At 39.6% G+C, this 21,369-nt stretch overlaps 2 protein-coding genes across 3 annotated transcripts; both read left to right on the top strand.

The window, feature by feature from the left end:
• The first annotated feature begins 1,723 nt into the window (after positions 1-1,723).
• On the top strand, positions 1,724-8,789 carry LOC140334482 (up-regulator of cell proliferation-like). The gene is made up of 2 exons (XM_072416759.1): positions 1,724-1,849; positions 4,068-8,789. The coding sequence occupies exons 1-2, from the start codon at positions 1,810-1,812 to the stop codon at positions 8,708-8,710; spliced, it is 4,683 nt and encodes a 1,560-aa protein (XP_072272860.1). The 5' UTR covers positions 1,724-1,809; the 3' UTR covers positions 8,711-8,789.
• A 4,589-nt stretch (positions 8,790-13,378) lies between these two features.
• Positions 13,379-20,906, top strand: CABP5 (calcium binding protein 5). Of its 2 annotated transcripts, none has more exons than XM_072417289.1 (7): positions 13,379-13,670; positions 17,811-17,957; positions 18,597-18,627; positions 18,938-19,081; positions 19,607-19,716; positions 20,425-20,572; positions 20,652-20,906. In XM_072417289.1, the coding sequence occupies exons 1-7, from the start codon at positions 13,617-13,619 to the stop codon at positions 20,675-20,677; spliced, it is 660 nt and encodes a 219-aa protein (XP_072273390.1). In that variant the 5' UTR covers positions 13,379-13,616; the 3' UTR covers positions 20,678-20,906. The 2 variants fall into 2 exon arrangements, with proteins under 2 accessions (XP_072273390.1, XP_072273391.1); XM_072417290.1 differs by lacking the exon at positions 13,379-13,670 and adding an exon at positions 16,026-16,686.
• The last annotated feature ends 463 nt before the right edge of the window (positions 20,907-21,369 follow it).

The following is a 21,369-nucleotide window of genomic DNA, read 5'->3' as shown; positions in this document are numbered from 1 at the left end:
TTGTATTCATGAATTATATAGAGATTGGGATTTGGGATTAAAAGTACCATTTCTGTGTTTTCAGATGATACCAAACTATATAATGCAATTAGGTCCATACAGAATGTCTATAATCTATAAGCAGACCTGGATGTACTGTCTGATTGGTCAGCCAAGTGGCAGACGACATTCATTATTGAGAAATGTAAAGGTATGCTTTTGGGGGCTACTTGCATGCTTCATATTGTCTAGGGGGAGTATATTTTGGGGGGGCCAATGGTGGCAAGGGATCTGGGGGTTCTGTTAGATCATAGGCTAAATAGCATGCAATGCCAAGCTGTAATATGTAAAGCTAGCAAAGTACTTTCTTTCATCTGATTGCCTCATGGAATCAGGAAGGATTTTTTTACCCTGTTGGAGCAAATTGAACCATAGTTTATAAGGGGGGATTTCTTGCCTTCCTCTGGATCAACTATGTTTATAGGTTTTTTTTTGGTATGTTTATTTCCCTAGTGGTTTAATTTCATGAACATATGTATGTAACTATATGTAATTATGTATTATTAACATGCGATAATTCTTTTTAAGCTCTAGAGAATGGCTGAAAATAAATAATTTGGGGAAACCTGGCACTGATCATAGTGTGCTATTGTGTTATGGGAGCTGGGGTGTGGAACCATAGCACGTGGGGCGGGTCATGTTATGTGCCACACATGGAGGTGGCAGATAGTGGTTCTTATAGCTTTGATAGGGAAGAAGAAGATGGATTGGACTCACAGAGCAGGTACATATTTTTTTTTTAGTATCTGACCTGTCTGTTGCAATCCTTCTCAGTACATTGAGTGGCACAAGTGCAAATTGTGCAGAGCTTTGGAATATGACCTGCATGTATTCCAGGAGTCTATTTATGCCACTGGTGTCAATCAAGATGGTCAAAGCTTGGAAACCTGGATAAAAGAGCAGAAGATGTGGGTGGAGGTCGCCCCTTAGGTTAGGAGAGGCTTAACAAAATATGTGAATATGTGTGTGGACCTGCATTTTGGGAATAAAAGGTCAGTTGAAAACAGCAAATGCTGTGGACCGACAACCCCCCCCCGCCGCCATCTTAGTAGCTTCAATGCCTGGTAAAGAAATGTACTGTAATCCAACACTTGAAAAATCAGACATGGCTGACTATATCCTTTGGCATTTCAGTATGGGAGAGGCAGCATTTTCAGCTCACTTTAGGAAATTAAGGTATTTTTTATGTTCCTGCAACTATACCTGCTGAGACAAAACATTGGAAACATCTATATCACTTGAGCAATGAGCAATTTGTACTTCTCAGGTCAGTTTAACTGACACCTATGATCTTTTTGGCTATCTGTAAGAGTGACATTATTCCCAGTGTCCAGCAGTGTAAGAGGAATTCTTCCCATTGACCACGTCATTAATGTACTGTGAGCTGTGGATACAGTAAATATAGCCAGGGTTCCCTGAAGACCTGAATGGTCAAGAAAATAAAAAATGTGATAGAAACAAATTAAAGGGTGAAGTGCATTGTAATATGCATACTATGTAACAATTTAACCTTTTTTGAATCTCAACCAGGAAACCATGGCCTATATTGAAGAGGCATCACGGACCATTGTCTGCCTGAGAGAAGAGCTCTGTAATTTTATAGAAGATGATCTAGGTCGTCTTAATAATGAGCTGAACTTCATCCACCCGCAAAATATCCACCCAGGCTGTGCAGTATGGAGCACAAGGGATAGGTTTGATGAATTCCTGAACACCATCGTGAAGCAAGGAGAGTCTGTCTGCAAGAAGTTCCTGTTCCATCTTGAAGATATGATTCCTCGATTTCCAACCTTGTCTCACCTGTCTAATCGTGAGTTTTATCATTTGGTTCAAAATAATATTTTCTGTCATACTGTATGGCCCTGGTTCAACATACCCCCAGGTGTCAGTTACCCAATCCAGCTTTGGACGGTTCACCTATGTCTATGTCGTTGGGAGCCTAGGGGCATAGTTCTAACACAGTTGCCCCCAGTACTTGAGTGTACATGGAATGGCATCTGGGGAAGAGGGGTTTGCCAAGGACCAGGAGCCCACAGGCCAGGCCAGGAGATAACTAACTGCAACAACAATGTAAGATAGAGAAAGGTCAGAGTATCAAATGATTGGAAGAGGTCAAGATCAGAGCCAAAGGTCATGCACAGGTAGAAAAGCTGTTGAGGTATTCTAGCAGAAAAGTGGGCAGGATCAGGCAAAAGGTCGGTCAGGGCTACTGACAAGAGGGGTCAGATAGAACAAGGACAGCAACATTTATACCATAAACAAGCTCATCCTTAGCATCTAGAAGGTAAAGGATATTACCTGCAAGGTTGACTGGGTAAGTACAGCTTTTTATGTCCACCGGACAATCAGGAATAAGCAGAAGAACCTGGAGCAGCTGGGTCATAAAAGAAGTTGTCCCAGCTGCTACAATGAACTACAATGAAATTGAAACTAGCAGTTCCATACAAAACTACAAGATGGCACGTGTCTGTCTGACACACAGTACATCACTGCCAGAGATTGAAGTATAGGCACATGGGCGTACGCTGCATTTTGCTGCTGAACAGGAGCTACAGCCAGCCTCCTAGCCCTGTTGTAATACGCGGTGGGAAAATGGAAACTGGTGAATTTACTCTTACAATTACAGAGCACCGGCCACTACTTACAGTACCTCAATTCCTCTACTATAACTCAACCATATTTATAAAATATATAAATACTGACATTTCATCCAAAATTCTCCTAAGTTTTGCCTAAAATATACTCATTTTTCAAATTGGATTAGAAAAATGCATGAGTAAGAGTAAAGCTGCATACACACTTCCAATTTTTGTCGTTGGAAAGGATCTTTCACGATCCTTTCCAACGACAAGGGAGTGCACGATTCATGAACGATGCTGTACATACAGCACCGTTCATGCTCTATGGAGAGGGGAGGGGGGGAGCGACGGAGCGGCACCCTGCTGCGCGCTCTCCCCTTCCCTTTCATTAGGATCGGCTGTCGTCCATCGTCCGTGGATCTGGCAGGTCGGTCGTCCGGACGATGGACGACACCGACTGTACACACGGCAGATTTTAGCCCGATAATTGGCCGATGCCGATTATCGGGCGATAAAAATCTGACGTGTGTACGTAGCTTAAGAGTAAGAGTTTTTCACACATTTTGTAATCGAATACAATGTGAAAAATATGTAATGTTTGGATAATGACTGGGTGAATATTGTGTGAAACATTTATACATAGACCCTTATATTTTACTTCAAGTCATAATATTCAAGCTCATCAGTTTGCAAGTTAACAAGTTCCGATCAATTTAGCTAAAAACTATTTCATCATTTAAAGTGTCTAAATTTTAATTTTAATAATTTAGAACAGTCTTCAGTTAGTTTTTAGTCTATCCTAAATTTTAAAAATGATGTTTGAAAATGAAAACATTAGGAAGGGAACATGTAAAATGATCTGTTTTTGAAGAATAATCCCAGTTTCACTCTAATTCACATATCTCCACTTGTCCGTACACAATCCACTTCTGGATGTACCTTCATCATATTTGACAGCTGAAAAACTGCTTTTGGTTGTCCTAAACAGGATTCCTCCAGAGGTTCTTGGGGGTTCCTTGAGCAATAATCAGTTTGTAACTTTCAGGTCACTTCAATTGATTTTCTTTTGATGATCTTTTTGTCTATCTGTAAGGGTGACATTCTTCCCAATGACCACCATGCTAATATACTGTGAGCTGTGGACATAGTAAATATAAAGGGGGTCCCTAAGACCTGAATGTTATTTTAGGCGTTAATGTTAAATACATCAGGAACAGCTGCCCTAAAGAGTGTTATGGATAGATGAAAAAGCCCAATGCCAGGAGGTTGCAGGTCAAGAAGCATTCATCAAAGTTATCACAATTGGATAAGCTTTTTTGAATATTACTTGAAAATGTATTTAAAGAAATCTTCACCTCTCTCATTTCGGTTACAGATTTCGATCAAATAAATACCTGTTGCAAAATATTTTTCAAGGGATTAAAACTGCCTTATCTTTCATTTTCTCAGCAAAAAGAAAAGCCTTCTGTGAAATCATGTCTCAGCTTGGCCTGGAGAACTACAGAAGTGATTCAATAACTCTTCATGATATGTTAACCATTGGGAAAGAAGATTCACAGCCAATTACTTTTACGAAGGTGAAGGACACGCCATGGTTTTTCTTAAGAATGCTCTTATCTCTAAATGTGAAGGCACGCAATACAGAACTTTTACAGTCAAACCTAAGTGAGGGCTTTGATAAAGAAACAAATGAAAGTGACCATATAAGCAGTGTTCATCCACTTGACATTTTATGCATGATTTTGCATTGCTCTGATGGCTTCTTACAACAGGAAATTGTGTACAAAATGTCCAAGTGTCAGTTCGCTGTCCCCCTATTGCTCCCTGCATGTGATACCCCAGGCTGCACCTTCTTGTTGTGGGCCATGAGAGATATTGTGAAACGATGGAGACCTCAATCTCTTGTGGATAGGAAAGGATTCAAGGAAGGAAATATAGTCAACATTTCAATGCCACTCTTCTCATTTGTGAGGCTCGGGGACTGTAGTTTGTCCAAATCAGACATTTTAAATCAAATTATCTCTTCCAGCCAGAGGCTCCTTCCGTTTTTCATCCATAGGAATTTAGAAGGTGGGAACATTCCTCGGAAAATATCGGATGGCTTAGTGGAAACTTCCTGGTACTTTCCTACTGGCCAAGGGAACTCAGACAATTTCCCAGAACCTATTATGGTTGCAAACCTACGAGGAGATGTGGCATCAAATTGGACACAGTTCACCTTTCTCAGAGATTTCTCTACTGCTGTTTTTATATTTGTCGACAGTATTAGTGAGAAGGATTACCAGCTGCTGTCAAGGTTGGGAGATGCTCACCCTAAATATTACTTTGTGTTATCAAATGCTGAAATAACCAGTGTTACTCTGGACTTTTTAAGAAAACTTTCACCAATTCTAGGAATCGATAAAGGCCAAGTGCTTGTAAAAAGGAGAAATGTTAGCCATGCAGAGTTGGTGAAAAAGTTGCAGATGTTAATAGCAGACTTAATAAACACTTCTCCTGCAGCAACTAAATTACAGGACTTGGTGCACAAAGCCTGTAAACTTGGAATCTGTGTGGATGAGAATTCAAAAGAATGCCAGACTGCAAAACATCGAGCCCTGGATATTATGAAGCATATCAAGGATGTGGTAAAATACAAACAAAACACCATGATACTTCAGGGAGAGCTATGGAAAAAAATTTCTGACACAGATAAGGAATTATACAGGATGAAAAAACAAGGTAATGAATGCTTGGAAAAATACAGAGTGCGACTCAAAAAAGAGAAATACAATTTACTCGAACAACAGAGTAAGCATAGTCTACCACCTGAAATGGAAATGTTTATAAAATCACTTTATCAACTAAACCCTTTGGAAAAAAGATTTTTCCTAAAATGGATGAGACTTTTTCTTGACTCTGTTTCAATGACTCGTCTGACATATTTACAAAATCCAAAACCAAATGAAAGCATTGATAATTCAAAGGAGGATCAAATAAAATATCTAAGCTACTTAGGCATTGAACATTTCATTCGAGAAATGTCGCAGTTTTATGAAGCTGAATGTTTCCAAGTGCAGGAGGACAAGTTAAAAGAAAGTGAGAGGAAGTTCTGCAATCTCCCAGGAGTTGCAGCTGATCTTCTGCTCAATGGGTTTCCATTGGAGCTTATTGATGGAGATGCCTCCAATATCCCGTTAAGGTGGATATCTGATGTTCTGAGTGAATTGGATGAAAAAACAGATGGGCAGGTCTCATTGAGAGTGATAACAGTCTTGGGTGTACAAAGTACAGGGAAGTCCACCCTTCTGAACACCATGTTTGGTTTGCATTTTCCAGTGTCCAGTGGAAGATGCACTCGAGGGGCTTTCATGACACTCATTAAAGTAAAAGAAAACTTCCAAGAGGAACTGGGATGTGAGTTCATTCTTGTGATTGATACTGAAGGATTGAAAGCGCCTGAGCATACTTCTCTAGAAGGCAGCTATGATCATGACAATGAGCTTGCAACACTGGTAGTTGGTTTAAGTGACGTCACTATCATTAATCTGTCCATGGAAAATGTAACGGAGATGAATGACATCTTGCAGATTGTGGTCCATGCATTTCTAAGAATGACTAAATTTGGAAGGAAACCCAACTGCAGATTTGTGCATCAGAATGTGGCTGATATTTCAGCCTTTTGGAATAACCTAAGAGGCCGGAAAAAATTTAGGCAACAGTTAGATGAGATGACCATATTTGCTGCTAAAATGGAAAAAAGAAGGGAAGTAAATGAATTTGCTGATGTCCTTGACCATGACCTAGAAAATAACAGTGTATACATTCCTGGTCTCTGGTGCGGTGACCCACCAATGGCTTCGGTAAATTTTGGCTACAGTGAAAGCACCTATGAGCTTAAAAGAAACTTGATAGAATTTCTTAAACAGCTACCTAATGCCCAGACAGTTTATGATTTTTCAAAATGGTTAAGACAACTATGGGAAAATATCAGGCATGAAACCTTTATATACAGCTTCAGGAACAGTCAGGTGGCTTCTGCCTATGACCAACTGACTGTGAAATATTCAGAGCTTCAATGGAAGTTCAGGAAAGCAACTTACAATTGGTTGGCCGAGACTGAGAATGTAATCAGGAACCAGACTAGATTATTTCAAACGGACATGCGTGAAAAATTTAATGCTGAACTTCAGAACTTGCTAGAAGAAGAAGAGCAAAGCATAAAGAAATCTTTGGAAAAGTATTTTGAGAGGGATGCTGCCAATGCTGGCATTATTGAAGGATACAAAGAAGAGTTCTTCCGGAGTGTGAAACTACTCAGAAGTCAAAATGAGACTCACCTACGTTCCAAACTTGAAGATGCTATCAAAATCCAAAAAAACAAAAGAGAACTCCAAGTGAAAAAGGATCAATGCCACCAAATTATTCAAGACAAAGTCAGTGCCCTTATAGAGTACTACAGGGAAACAAACCTTATTCCAGATAACCAGATGATAAATAAAGAATTTACAAAAGTGTGGGATGAAGCCTTTTCGGGATTTCAGTTTGTGAGTTTAACAAGGCGTAATATCGAGGAAGACATCTTTGGACATCTCCAGAAGGACTTACAGAAAAAACCTGGCTTAGTGACTGCAAAACTTCTAGAAAACCAAAATTTGGAGAAATATGAGCATGTAGATTTTACAGTAGACACATATTATATTGCTGAGCCTTGGGGTCCAGAAGATGACTATACAAACCTTCATATTAGACTAAAAAGCTTTGCAAACTGGTTGCTTGAGAAATGTTTAGGTTACGTAAAAGGTAAGGTCAACCTAAGAGGGGATTATCAAGAGAATTATTGCCAGGATCTTCTTGACATGATCAATAACGAACTTAATCAAGAAAACCTTCAAGAGTTCCGCACCACGGACTTGTTTGAGTTAGACTTGAAGCTCCACATTTTAGGAAGAGCTGCACCTATATTTCAGACCATGCATGATGGCTACATTCAAGAAAATGATCCAAAACTGTGTTTGGAGAGACTAAAACCTCAATACTTCTGTAAATTTCAAAACATTTACCAAATGAAAGATGCGAGCCAAAACATGGCCAAAAATTTCTGTGACGTGTGCCTAAAACCGGCCATAACTGAGTACATTTACAAAAACTTTGGAAAAGAAATAGTAGATGATATTTTGTTGGGAGAAGACTCCAGAAAATATAGCAGTCGGACATTTTTCCAGTTTGATTTGCTGAAAACGCTCTTATTAGACAATGATTTTCAGGAGTATATTAACTATATCATTGACTATAAACAATTTGTAGATACTCGAATTTCAAAATATATCCGCAAGAAATACAAAAAAAGCATGGCATTAAAAAATCTACACTCTAAAATCCTCTCTTTCATTTCTAGAAGGGTTGTTGATGTTCTTAATTATCTGAAAGTCCTGGAAAGTTCAGATATTTCATTATTTATGGAGAATTTTTTGAATATGTTGGCAAGGGAGCTTGTTTTTTCTCACGGAGTGGTTAAAGCCATAATATACCAGAGCCAGACGACAGTGGAGGAGTTTTCCTCCAACATTCAGGTCTTTCTCCTTAAGACAGAAGAAGAAATAAAGCAAGAGTTCAACTCTTTGAGCTTTAAGGCTGTTCTTTCAAAAATGACTGAGAGACCGGAGGATGAATTGTTCAAGAGGATATCTGGATGTGGGAAGCAGTGTCCATTTTGCCGTGTTCCCTGTGAAGCGGGAGGACTGGATCACCAAGAGCACTTTGCTTCTATTCATCGACCTCAGGGGTTAGGTGGATGCAAAGATCATCAAACCAGAAAGCTTGACCACATCATATGCACCACCGATGTTTTAGGGAACCGTGAATTCAGAACGTTGAAATCAGCTAAAAAGTTTGTTCCGTACAGCCAATACCACAGCTGCTATCCAGATTGGTCCATACAGCCTGACCGTAGTGTGACAGCCTCGGATTATTGGAAATATGTTCTAAAGGAGTTTAATGCGAAATTTGCAGAGTATTACAACAACAAACCAGCAGACATACCCGAGGAGTGGCAATGTATAACGCAGGACCAGGCCTTGAGAAGTCTTCAGGAAACTTTCAACATATCATAAATATTTTTTGATTGAACACAACTGCCAAATGACATCTACCCAAATACACAATCAATTAGCATATACTGCCTGACTATTTTTCCTTTTTACATTGTCTACTAATATATCTGAACCGGAAAGCTAATAAAACATCTATCTTGGAGAAACCATTATTTAGGACTTTTTTTTTTCCTTTAAAACTTACCTACAGTATTTGGACCTTCAGTATATTGAAAGCTGAACACCAGCTAAATACATAGATGAAGTATATATAACAATGCCATTGCACCTTATAAAGAAGTTGTATTTCTACCCAATCTTAATATTTATGCACCACTAAATCAATGTAACAAATGTAATCAATGTAACTTAGGTCCTTGCCCAAAGTCCAGGACAACAAAAGTAGAAGCAGCAGAAGACTAATGAACTCATCTTTCTGTTCCTCTGCCACTCATCCTGTCATCATAGTTCTTGTTGGCACATGAACTTGCAACATTACTGATTACCAGGTACTGCTGTTTTCCTCTCCCCAATCTCAGCTCTTGTTAGCTTTTCTTCCTTTACACCCCATTAGGCAGCCAGGAGCAAAGAAATGAAGCCCGGCATAGGCTCTGAGCCATACTAGCCTATGCTTATCAAGACCTAACCTACCCCCTTTACCCCAATGTGAAAACACTGGGCCAATCACCAAGCAATACTAATACTAAGTATGACTAAAGGTAGTAGCTAATTCTCCAACATACCCAGAAGCACCAAGTATTCTCTCCATTCCTAATTGAAGTTGACCCTATATTTAACCTAAATTTATTATAATTGTTCAAATTTTTTTTGTTGCTATATCTGTAAATATTATGTAAATAATGCATTAGATATTTTGTAATTTATTGTTGTGTTGTGCCCTGTGATTAATCAATAAAGTATCATTTTGATACAGTGTTGCTATCCAAATGTTATACACAGGGTATCCTCTTTCCTGATAGGTTCATTGCTTTTCCCAATATGCTGCACAGAGGAAGCTTCTTTGTGTGGGAGGAGGAGCTTCTCTGCAGCACCATGACTCCTCCCTGGAGGTACACTAAAATAATTTCTTTCATGGTTTTTTGTTTAACCTTTAGCTTTGGAATGTAAATGTGCTTCTTTTCAAGCTTTGGATGGAGTAGGAATGAATTTGAAACTCTAATAAGTGTTTACTGCTGATAGTGCCCCCTTTGATGAAATTTAACTTCTATTTGTCCTGGAACTATTGCGCCAGTGTGCCTGATTTATCAAAGCTCTCTAAAGCTGCGTACACACTTCCAATTTTTGTCGTTGGAAAGGATCTTTCACGATCCTTTCCAATGACAAGGGAGTGCACGATGCATGAACGGTGCTGTACATACAGGATCGGCTGTCGTCCATCGTCCGTGGATCCGGCAGGTCGGTCGTCCGGACGATGGACGACACCAACTGTACACGGCAGATTTTCGCCCGATAATTGGCCGATGCCGATTATCGGGCGATAAAAATCTGACGTGTGTACGTAGCTTAAGACTGGAGAAGATAGATTATCATGGAAGGACCTGGGCAAACCTGGAAAAGATCTGATCAAGGATCAAAAACATTTGCCATATAATAGCAAATGATTTTAGGAAATCCATTCCAGATTTGCTGGACCTCCCAGGCTCTCTCACAATAGTCTATCTTCTCCAGTCTAGCTTTATTAAATTAGGTCCAGAGTGTAAGTAGAAATTCTTAGATTAGGTGATAGTTGAGGGGAATTTATCCAAAGAAGACAATTAATGTCCAAGAATAGAATCTCAGACAGCAAACTAACCATATAGATAATTTAACCTTCATCAAATTTATCCAAAATAAATAAATATAAAAAGAAAAATATTTGGTCAAAAATACAATTTAATTATAGATACAGGGTTGGTGCATATACTTCCTTTTTGTTCAAATTGTCTCCCAATACTGCCATTAATGGATTTGTTATAGATGAATAATATACACGTGTAAATTACTCATACATCTGTTTCTAGCCTCTCCATCATTGCTGCAGCTTTTGAAGAAAAGCTCTGGGAACAGTAGGGTTACTCTGGTTATTATAAGAAATGCCAAAATACAGATCATCAATTTGCAATTTTTCATTTCCATATTGTGCACTAGAGGGTATAAGTTTAAAAAACAAATGTAAATTACAAGCAAATGACATGCATTCCTCATTTACTCCAATGTCTTTCACAAAAATGGCAAAAAATTTCCATTTTTTTTATCTTTATTATAGGGAAACTTTCAATTTAATGTATACTATTTCATAGATCTCAACGTAGATGTGATGGGAATGTATAAGTAAAACATGAAATACATAGCTATTATTGGAACTTACAAGATACGTGGACAACCATAACATGCTGATCATTATAACCAATGGTATAGTGGGACCGGCACAGGTGGGAACATCATGCCCTCACTTTTTTTACAAAGAATTCTTTGGTTGTCCGTGGCTCTGGCCAGTCCGTGCCCCTGCGGGATCAGGGGAAGGACCACGCTGGGGAGGTGGGCACACTGGCCAGAGGCACAGGCCATGTCTCCCATATGGAATTGCAGGCTCAGGGTGGTGGACGGGTCAGACCTGTGATGGGACAGTGGGCAGGTTCTGGTATCATGACTTTGCTCTGGGGGGACTACACCCCTGATTATATGCTTTATAAAAAATTTCTGTTGTGTGAATTGGAAGATTAAAAATGAAGGGACATGTCCCATATGCAATTACTGGCTTTTCACCAAATCAGTTGGCCTCCCTAACCTCCTCAAGATAATTATTGATTACTTAGCTTGATGGGTGGTCAGTTGACCCAATGGTATGGCTAGGCGGCTAGAATTTGATTTGGTCTACAGAGACCTGCCAAAGAGGACTTCACGGGCTTCGGTTTTCCCTGACTATTTAGCTAGCTCAGACAGCACTCAGTGTTTGTGCAGCATGTCTCCACTAGTGCCGAGCCCCCTAGCTTCTGTGCTAGTTCCTGTAAACCTGCTGTTTAAGTCAGTGTTTCTTTTGTCCAGCTCCTGTGTTAACCCCTTGTTGCCTAGTCTGTTGTTTGTAGCCTATTCCCTTTTGCTGTTCCAGTGTTCCTCTCTATCTGTGTTTCCTGTGTCTGCAATGGCCCCTGTGTCTCTGGTGTCTGACTCCTTTATCCCTGGTATTTGACCCCTGGTTTGTGACCTGCTTGCTGCCTGCCTTGATTTCGGCCTTCCTTGACTATTCTTTGCTTGGTGATTTGGTACCGTGTTCCTCCTGCCCACCCTTGTGTGCCCACGGACCGCAACCTGGCAGTAACCAGCGGAGCAACATCCTCACCACTAGAGGCTCTGGAGAAGACCCAGTTACTGCTTAGACTCTGCGTCTTGGCCCTTCTCAGAGCTCACACCAACTCTGTGCAAGCTGCAGCACCCCCTAGTGGCCCTGTCCTCCCTAGCATGACATATAAAGGCTAAATAGACCCACATTTGCACAGCACATCCTATTCTAGATAGGTAGCTTCACATACAACCTTAAGTCTTATTTTCCCCATCTTTGGAAATCAGAACATTCATGGGTGTCCAAGAGTCCGGTGGACACAAAACCTTCTAAAAAAATTGAGATTTTATGAAAGGATGGTTTAAAATCAGATGTGTTCAGCATCCTTGAGAAGAATTGTTCAGGTAAAATCCACCTGCCAATCATCAGGTGAAGGGTTTTGGGTAGACATCTGCTTGAAGCATAGACTCATCGTTGGCATCTTCATTGGCATGGAAGTCATTGGCATCTCAAAATCACTCAAATATATTTCTGAATTATTTGAACCCATAGCCAGCTTGGTCGGAACACATAGGGTCTGTTTTAATAAAGCCCCTCAAGACTGTAGAAGATACACTATCATGGTAGGACTTGGATGATTTAACAAACTTGGATAGGATCTGTTCCGGGATTGAAAATATTTGCTGAATAATACCAAAATATTTTAAGAAATCCACTCCAGGTTTGCTGGATCACCCATGTTCTCTTATAATATTCTTATCCAGTCTTGGAGAGCTTTAACAAATCAGAGTGAAACTGTCTGTGAAATTCCAAAGTTCCCCAAACCAGGTCTTGAAGAGCCACCATTTAAAAGAAACCCAACTTCAACTTTATTCACTACAACAACATTTCTTTATAGATAGGTTGACCTGGAAACTCATATAATCCATGAATGTTCCAAAAGGCCAGTGAGACATAAAAAAATCACTGGAAATTTTAGACATGGTTTTGATATATTGACATCAATATTAATCAGGTCACAAGTCTTTATTCAGGTAATCCCAGGCCATGTTTAAAACTGTCAGATCACGCTGTAGTGACCCACTAACTGATTTCCTGTCCGAGACATCAATAATTCCCAGGTCTGTCCAAGCTTGAAAAAAATAATCCCCAGCTTTGAACAACATGAGTTGTGCCAAATTAACTAGTGCAAGGTTACAAGCTGCTTCCTTTAGGATTTAGCACAGGAGCCAAACAAGTTAATCTCTTTGGCCAAATCAAGCTATTATATTGGGCTGTGAATAGTCATCTGCTAATCCTAACCTGGCTGGTTTTAATTTATGGACTGTGTGGATCTGGATCCCCATCTGTCACTCTCCCCCCTCCAGTTCTGTCTGTCCCAGTTTACTTGTCACTTTCACATGCGTGAACTTCACACCATTCCCGACTGTTACTGCATCCAGCAGACCCTACAAGATGCTCAAGGCTTTCTACTGATGATGTTCAAATGCACATTGCCCATTCATCCTGTAGAGTGTCAACTACATCACAAGTTGGGGACTTGGGCTGCAGAATGTGGTGGATACTCAAGAATTCAATGAATGTAGTTTAGAGTTCTAGCACCATGCCTTGCTTTATGGAAGCTGTGCGTGACGAGTGACTGACGAGATGGGTAATGTGGGCAATCATGGCCAAAGCCTTCACATAGAGGTCATTCCAAAAGTGAGTATGGATACTCGGTTGTAAACGCCCTTGTAAACTCATGTTGGTTTTGTCTGTTCATAATCCCCTTTGTTATGCCCCTGTACAAAGCATTGGTCAGACCTCATCTGGAATATGCAGTCCAGTTTTGGGGACCACAAAAAGGACATTGTGGAATTGGAGAGAGTGCAGAAAGGGACAACTAATCAACAAGGAATGGAGGCACTCAGCTATGAGGAGAGATTAGCTGAACTGAATCTATTCTCCCTTGAGAAGAGACGTATAAGGGGGGATATGATCACCCTGTATAAATATATAAATGGTCCATATAGAGAACTCTACAATTATTCACAATAATTTTGTTTGTACAAAAACTTTGTGACTGGAGGAAAAGAAGTTTAAGCTCCGGATAAGGAAGGGATTCTTCACTGTAAGGTCTGTGAAAATGTGGAATCGGCTTCCTCAGGAAGTAGTTTCAGCAAGTTCTCTAGATTGCTTTAAGAAAAAGCTGGATGATTTCTAGAAGCACAGAATATAACTGAGGATTAAAGTAAGAAAGTAACAATAACAGAGACTGTTGATCCAGGGAATATCTGATTCCCTCCAGGGATCAGGAAGGTTTTTTGTTTTTTTTTTGGAGCAAATTGTACCAGGGTTTATAGGTGTTTTTTTGCCTTCCTCTGGATCAACTATGTCTATAGGGGTTTTATCTGGGATATGATTATTTCCCTAGTGGTTGAACTTGACAGATTTATGTCTTTTTCCATCCTCACTGTCTAACTATATTGACATTCTCTTTCATCATCCCTAATTTTAATGGCTCACCAATACTGGCTTTTGTGCATTTTCATTCTTCACCCCACCATTTTTTATATTTAAGCTCTTTATAACATTTTTGGCTAATTTAAGATTTGGTTGCTTCCATCGTTATACTGTATATTTTGTGTTCTCTGTGGACCACTACATCTCCAACTTAATTTTTTTATTTTGGTTTTAAGTAACAGAGAACACTGTTGTACAAAAGTTAGAACCTCTGGCAGGTCCAAAGTGAACATGAAATACAAACCTCTGAGAAAGAAATGACAAAATATACAAAAATCCTCGAAAACAGTTTTAAAACTAACAACGCCTCCTTCAAAAATGGCAGATTTGATCTTTTTATGTCTTTATTTGTAGATATACTTTATGTTCATTCTAAATTTGTGTTTCCCTATTAAGTTTAATTTATAATATGCAGTGCTATACTATAATAAAAATGATAAGCCTCTAGGTATAGGACGTACAAACTATGACATAGGAGGACCCAGTCCATCTGAATTTGCAATATAGGGGGTCTTTTTTTATAAAGCAGTGAATTTGACATTCCCTAAAACGTAACCTGGTGGACAATCTTCCAAGTCCATGTTTTTCAAAGACAGTAATTAATTTCCCACCAGCGAATGTTTCTGGAAATGTCAGATTAATTGCATTATAAATATACCCCTAATAGTATCAAGCAGACTTCATCTTCAGCATAACTATACAAACTATACAAACTGTTTCCAACACCATCACTGATTTCCAACATAAAACCCATTTTAAAAAACATTCATTCTATTTCTGTTTTGGAAATAACTGTAGTAGAAAGAAATAAAAGGCTATGAACAAAAATCAAAGGGAGGGGATAAAAACTTCTTTTTAACTATTTATAGAACAATAAAATCAGTTAAACTGGAAATATATTTGCAGGCTTTACGGCGGGGGAAGGGAATCTTCAGATTCATCCAGACAGGAAATGGTTAGAATTAGAATTATGTTCCTCTGAGATTGAAATATCTGCTTTTGTGGTTTTAAATACAGAACCTATTTACTTTGATAAAGTTTCAAATATGTGTCACATGACACCTTTTTTTCTATTTTTTTGTATTTTGTATTTATTAGTTCGGCCAATAGGGGGCCACGAGGAACTGAATTCCTGCTGAAATAAGACCCGCATTGCTATACTCACATTGTCCTGATCGTTTACACAACTTTCCCTATGTAGACTCTGTTGACTTTCCATTATACCAAGCCATTGGCATAAGAAGATAACCTTATAATTTATTCTTCACGATTGGTGGATTGAAGTGTAGCAATTTTTTTGTTGTGTGAAACAAAAAGTCTATTCTTCATTCAGGCTTAGCAAATATATAGCAAAAATGGGTGTATGGGAATAAGGTGGAGGGTGTCATGATGACACTTTTAAGTGGAGGGTGTTATGATGACACTTGGTGTCACAGATTAAAAATGGGAGTGGTTCTGCTTTGCCATAAATCTGGTGGGTGCCAACAATTTTTTGTTTTTGCCTCTTGTCTCTTGAGAAGACTTCATATTGAGAAAGGTGACCACTGGTTCATTTTACTGGTGGGCTGTGAGACGAACGGGGACATCAACAAAGATGTAAAAGGCAGCAAGCACAAATTTGATCTCTAGAAGCTTTTCATAGTTGATTTTAGAACTTTGAGAAATTGAACGGCAATCAAGACAAGGCCAACCAACTGGTATTAGAAGACATTAAATGAATGAACTATTCTGTACATTTCAGTGCAGACGGCTAATACTCTTGGATCCCAGCTGCTGATTTCATATCCCAAACTGATTTGCCAGATGCCACGGTGAAAGGGGGGCTCTTAATTCAGCAGATGTTTCGAGTCCGAGAGGAGGCATGTGAGATAATCTGTCTTATCCTCTTTCTGGTGATCTCCAATACCAATCCACTCTCATAGTTCCTGCGGCGTCCGTTGTCTGCGCTTCTCTCTTGTTCTTCTCTTGTAGCCTTTAATGCACAGATCTGTTTGTGTTAGATGACCGGGTCTTACATTCCTTCGTACCCTCGCCCTTTGTCTTGTCTTCTCCAACGTTCTACTTAGACCTTCCAAAGGCTGAGGATCTTCGTTACCCAACGTCGAACCTTCTGGCTGGTGCGACCCCGTAGCTCCATTGTTCATTGTCTTCTGTCTATTGACCTTTTTTGGGTTGTCCTGTGTTGGGAAGACGTTGGGTGAAGATTACGCGAAAGGTGGGTGGCAATTTCGCTGAGTGTTTGAGGTAAAGCACACTGAGGGGCGTTTATAAAAAGGGAGAAAAATATGTGAATTGTTCCTCATGTTGACCCTTCTTCAGGGTAATCAAAGAAACAATACAATTGGGATAGGAGTAGCAACTATTTTCCCAGCTGTATTAATTTCTTTGTTTTGTAACTTTTCTGGACCAAAAAACTTACATTTTTTTATACTTTTGCATAAAAGTATAACTTTATGTAACAGAATAAGGAATATAACATGAACAAAACTAGAAACTCCCTGGTATTGGGGAGACCTGATAACTCGTGCAAATAGAATTCTCCAGTAAATAAGATATAGATAATTCTATCAGCACTTCAAAGATTCAATACCAGATAAACTCTGCACAGTTTACCCATATTAAAAGAACACAGTCATTCGAGTAACTTCAGTTGAGTTGAGATAATCAGTTGAAAAAGAAGGGTCGTTTATAAAATTTACAATATATCAGAAACTATTATCAGGAAGCAATGCAATGAAATAACAGAATAATGATCAACTTACAATGATGTATCCAAAATCTGTCTGTATTCTCTAATTATTTCTGTACTTTGTGTTATCTGTCTTCAAATCTCTGATCCATCCATCAGTCCATCAAACTATCTTTCCATCTATCCATCGATCTATTGTATCTATCTATACTATATTTATATAGTACCAATATATCCTGCAGTGCACAGGAAGAGGAGAGGACACTGGACAATAGAGCTTGCAATCTAAGCTATAGGGCAGAGTAGTAAACAGTACAAGAGGGATCTGTTCATCCATCTATTCATCCATATCTATCTATCTATCTATCTATCTATCTATCTATCTATCTATCTATCCATTCATCCATCTATTTATGAAGCACCAACCTACTAACATACCTTCAGATCTGTAGGAGGAGAGGACCCAGGGCAATTGAGCTTGCAATCTGAAATAGAGGGCAGAGTAGTACATAGGAATGTGTATCCATTCCATCTATCTATCTATCTATCTATCTATCTATCTATCTATCTATCTATCTATCTATCCATCTATCCATCTATCATCTATCCTTCATCTATCTAATTCTCACTTCTCCATGTTTTTCTTGCAGGCGGTAGGAGCTGTGTCGAGGTTTCGACAGAAGCTGGCCGTTACAGATTCCGAGTTGGCGTTACCAGTTTTGACCTTTGGCGGTGGAATGCAGGGATTTGGACCAGCGTGTATTTTCCTACGTAAGGGCATCGCAGAGAAACAGGGGGTGAGTATTACCAGAGGGTAGGTAGCCCTCAATACTTGTCACCTATTAATTTATTTCTTTTATACCCTTTTTCTTCCTCTTTTGTTTCATTTTGAAAACATGATAACACGTACATGTACAAGATCCTGGGCATGACCGCTTTCAATCTATAGAAAAGCAGGGAAGTGGCACATAAGGCATAAAGAAATATTTGGAAAAGAAAAAAAATGTCTATTTATTGGATTTCAAGGGATAGCTTAGGACCCTTATGCCTAATTTGTGGCCTCATTCGGTACTTGTTGGCTGCAACAGTTCTTGAAGAGAATATTGATTTGTAAAGGGACAATGTCAGTGACCTCTGCTAGCCCCATATACTGTGTATCAATGTGTATCTTGCATCGTGTCCCCAGCTTTGATTATCATGCTGTCCCTGGGAATCCTCTATAGCTTTACATATACTGGACGTTATGTGTGGCCCTACCATGTCGGGGTCACATTCAAGATCCCCCTAAATAATGCGAATATGGGAATTAGTTGCAATTAACTGGGCCCCCACTTTATCTAGAACCCCAACCTAATGGCAGAGGGTACAGAGAACTTTAATGCTGTGTGGGAATCTGTCCTTTTTCTAACTCTGTTCTGTGTTTTCTTCTCTTACAGTATCGGGAGTTGGGCACGGATGAGATTGAAGGTAATAAATTCAATTCTTTTTTTTAAATGTGTTCTTTCAATGCGTTGTGTTGGGGCTGCACTCACCAATGCATGAAAAATTCTTCTATTTTTACAGCCCATGTGGCATGTGTAATGGGGTCTGCTCTATGAATGGGGCATTGACATTTTCTACATGTGTGCACTGTGGTGCCATGCAAAGAGGTTGGCCACACTCATGCATTGGTGTGCACCACCAGAGTGATGGTGGTCCAGGAAATCATAAAGGGTGGAAGGGATATATTAGGGAGCTGAATATTTAGGTGTATAACAGATAACTTTACCTTCTGCAGAGCTCCGTGATGCCTTTGTGGAATTCGACAAAGACAAAGATGGCTTCATCACTTGCAAGGACCTTGGCAACCTTATGAGGATTATGGGATACATGCCGACGGAGATGGAGCTGATTGAGTTATCGCAACAGATAAACATGAACCGTGAGTGCTTGGGAAGGGGGGGACACAAAACGCACACAGGTCCTATGGGGGGTTGGGTCACAGTACATGCAATGCCCAGCTAGATGACATTTAGCGGCATATTTATATATAAGTAATAAATAAGTAATAAATAATGGTGGTATTTATACATTTTCCTGTCTTCCTGCACTTCAGCAGTTTGGGGGCGTCATTTGGTACCAACCATGAGCAGCCCTTTGCAATATGTCTTAGTAAGGCTGATTATGTTTTTCAGGGGACAGGGTGACAACATGTAATAATTAGGAAACTGATAAAAGAAAACTTGTCACACTGTCACAGAAAATGCCTCAACACAGAATTTTATTATGAAGTTGATGGTGGGTCAGATTTATGATGAAGGAGAGGCTGAAGGGCAGATTGAAATATTATAGGTGGCTGTGATTTGGTGTTTTGTGTCTGGCCTTTAGTACACACACAAGACCTCCACGTCCTTTATATTACACTCTGTGCTCATTTCTGTATTGTGACCTTCTTCGTCTTCTGCAGTTGGGGGTCGGGTGGACTTCCAGGATTTTGTTGATTTGATGACTCCAAAGCTGTTGGAGGAAACGGCGGGGATGATTGGGGTGAAGGAACTCCGAGATGCCTTTAAAGAGGTGAGAAGATTTCATGGCATGGCATAGAATCTACAGAAGAAGGTAAATGGAGCAGAAAAGCAAGGAATTGGGTGGTGAAGGCTATATGATGCTTCCTCCAAGGCTAGAAGATGCTGAACTTCAGAGCTAGCTGAGGCTGGACTTCCTTCAGAGCTAGTTGATGCCGATCTTCATCCGGGGCTAGATGATGATAAAGTTCTTTTAGAGCTAGTTGGACTTTCTTCGGCACTAGCTGATGCTGACTAGTAGATGACTTCCCATCAAGGTCTAGACCTTGATGATATTGGACTTAACGTCATTCAGGCCTAGATGATGACAGACTTCTTTGAGTGCTAGTTGGTGTCAGACTTCCTTCAAAGCTAGATGATGCTGGACTTCCTCCTAAGATAAATGATGCTGGACTCCCTTATGAGCTAGATGATGCTGGACTTCATCCACAGCTAGATGATGCTGAACTTTATCCAGGGCTAGATGATGCTGGACTTTCTGCAGAGCTAGTTGATGCTGGACTTTGCCCAAAGCTAGATAATGCTGAACCTCTACTAGGCCTAGATATTGCTGAATCTCCTCTAGAGCTAGTTGATGCTCAACTTCAGTTCATTTGCAAAGGCTCACAATCTGAGTCTAAGGGCATTGCAGAGAAGTTTTTAAGCAAAAAGATTTGGTTTAAGCCCATTCTCCAATTTACTGTTTTTTATCTCCTTCCAGTTTGATGCTAATGGTGACGGAGAGATCACAATAGAGGAGCTACAGCAAGCCATGCAACGGCTTCTAGGAGAAAAGCTGACCAATAATGAAATTGCTGATGTAGTAAGAGAAGCTGATCTGAATGGAGATGGGACAGTGGATTTTGAAGGTACGTTGATGACTGTCCACCCCCATCCCATCATGAAACCTTTTCTGCCTTCTTCTGACTCTCTTTGCTTCCTCTGCAGAGTTTGTCCGGATGATGTCACGCTGACCTTTAACTTTTCTCTGCCAGATGTGAATGCCACATATGACCAACCCAGCTGTCCTCTAGAGGTGAATGTTACACAAATGTCTCATCTCAAACCAACTCATCATATGTTCTACAGCAAAAAAGGACCCCCAATATATTATATTATATAATATTTATTTTCCTCATCTCCAGCTTCCTTTTCATGGCTTTTAAAGAATATTTTGTGAATCAATAAATCTGATTTTTGTAACTTTGTGTGGAATATTCTAATGTATAGGTAATATACAGTATAAATAAATATTCATACATACTAATAGGTGAAACTTCGCAGCTTTGGCCTGCCATTGGTTGGACAAAACATTTTGTGGTTCACTAAATACAACCTTAGCAGAAAGGGTTCCAGCCTTGGTCATGGAAGATGTTTACTAATGTTTTACTTGGATTGCAAAGTTGGGGGACAGAGCCTTTGCCTCACAACTGACCCTCAAAACAAATATTGAGGGTTTGTTTGTGAAGGTTCTCATTTATCCAGTTCATTGTATATCTAGTAGTGCTTAGTCACATTCAACTGGACTTTTCGTAAATGTTGATGATGTTTTGAACACCAATTCTAAATGAAGACTAAAATTTAAGCAGCTTTATATGATTTGATAAAGCAGTTTAGATAGGCTTCAATGTCTTCAACAAAAAAGTCCAATTGAACGTGACCTGGC

This window comes from Pyxicephalus adspersus, chromosome 7 (assembly GCF_032062135.1).
Source record: "Pyxicephalus adspersus chromosome 7, UCB_Pads_2.0, whole genome shotgun sequence".
In the NCBI taxonomy this organism is placed as follows: domain Eukaryota; kingdom Metazoa; phylum Chordata; class Amphibia; order Anura; family Pyxicephalidae; genus Pyxicephalus; species Pyxicephalus adspersus.
The sequence above is the reverse complement of the archived record's forward strand: the minus strand, read 5'-3'. Positions and strand labels throughout refer to the sequence as shown.

Bases quoted from the DNA above. Each gene is read 5' to 3' on its own strand.
- LOC140334482 (XM_072416759.1), top strand. From the start codon at position 1,810: ATGATTCCTCGATTTCCAACCTTGTCTCACCTGTCTAATC. The intron at 1,850-4,067 runs GTGAGTTTTATC...TCATTTTCTCAG, and splicing joins CTTGTCTCACCTGTCTAATC to CAAAAAGAAAAGCCTTCTGT.
- CABP5 (XM_072417289.1), top strand. From the start codon at position 13,617: ATGGGTAATGTGGGCAATCATGGCCAAAGCCTTCACATAGAGGTCATT. The intron at 13,671-17,810 runs GTGAGTATGGAT...TTTTTCTTGCAG, and splicing joins ACATAGAGGTCATTCCAAAA to GCGGTAGGAGCTGTGTCGAG. The intron at 18,628-18,937 runs GTAATAAATTCA...TACCTTCTGCAG, and splicing joins GGGCACGGATGAGATTGAAG to AGCTCCGTGATGCCTTTGTG.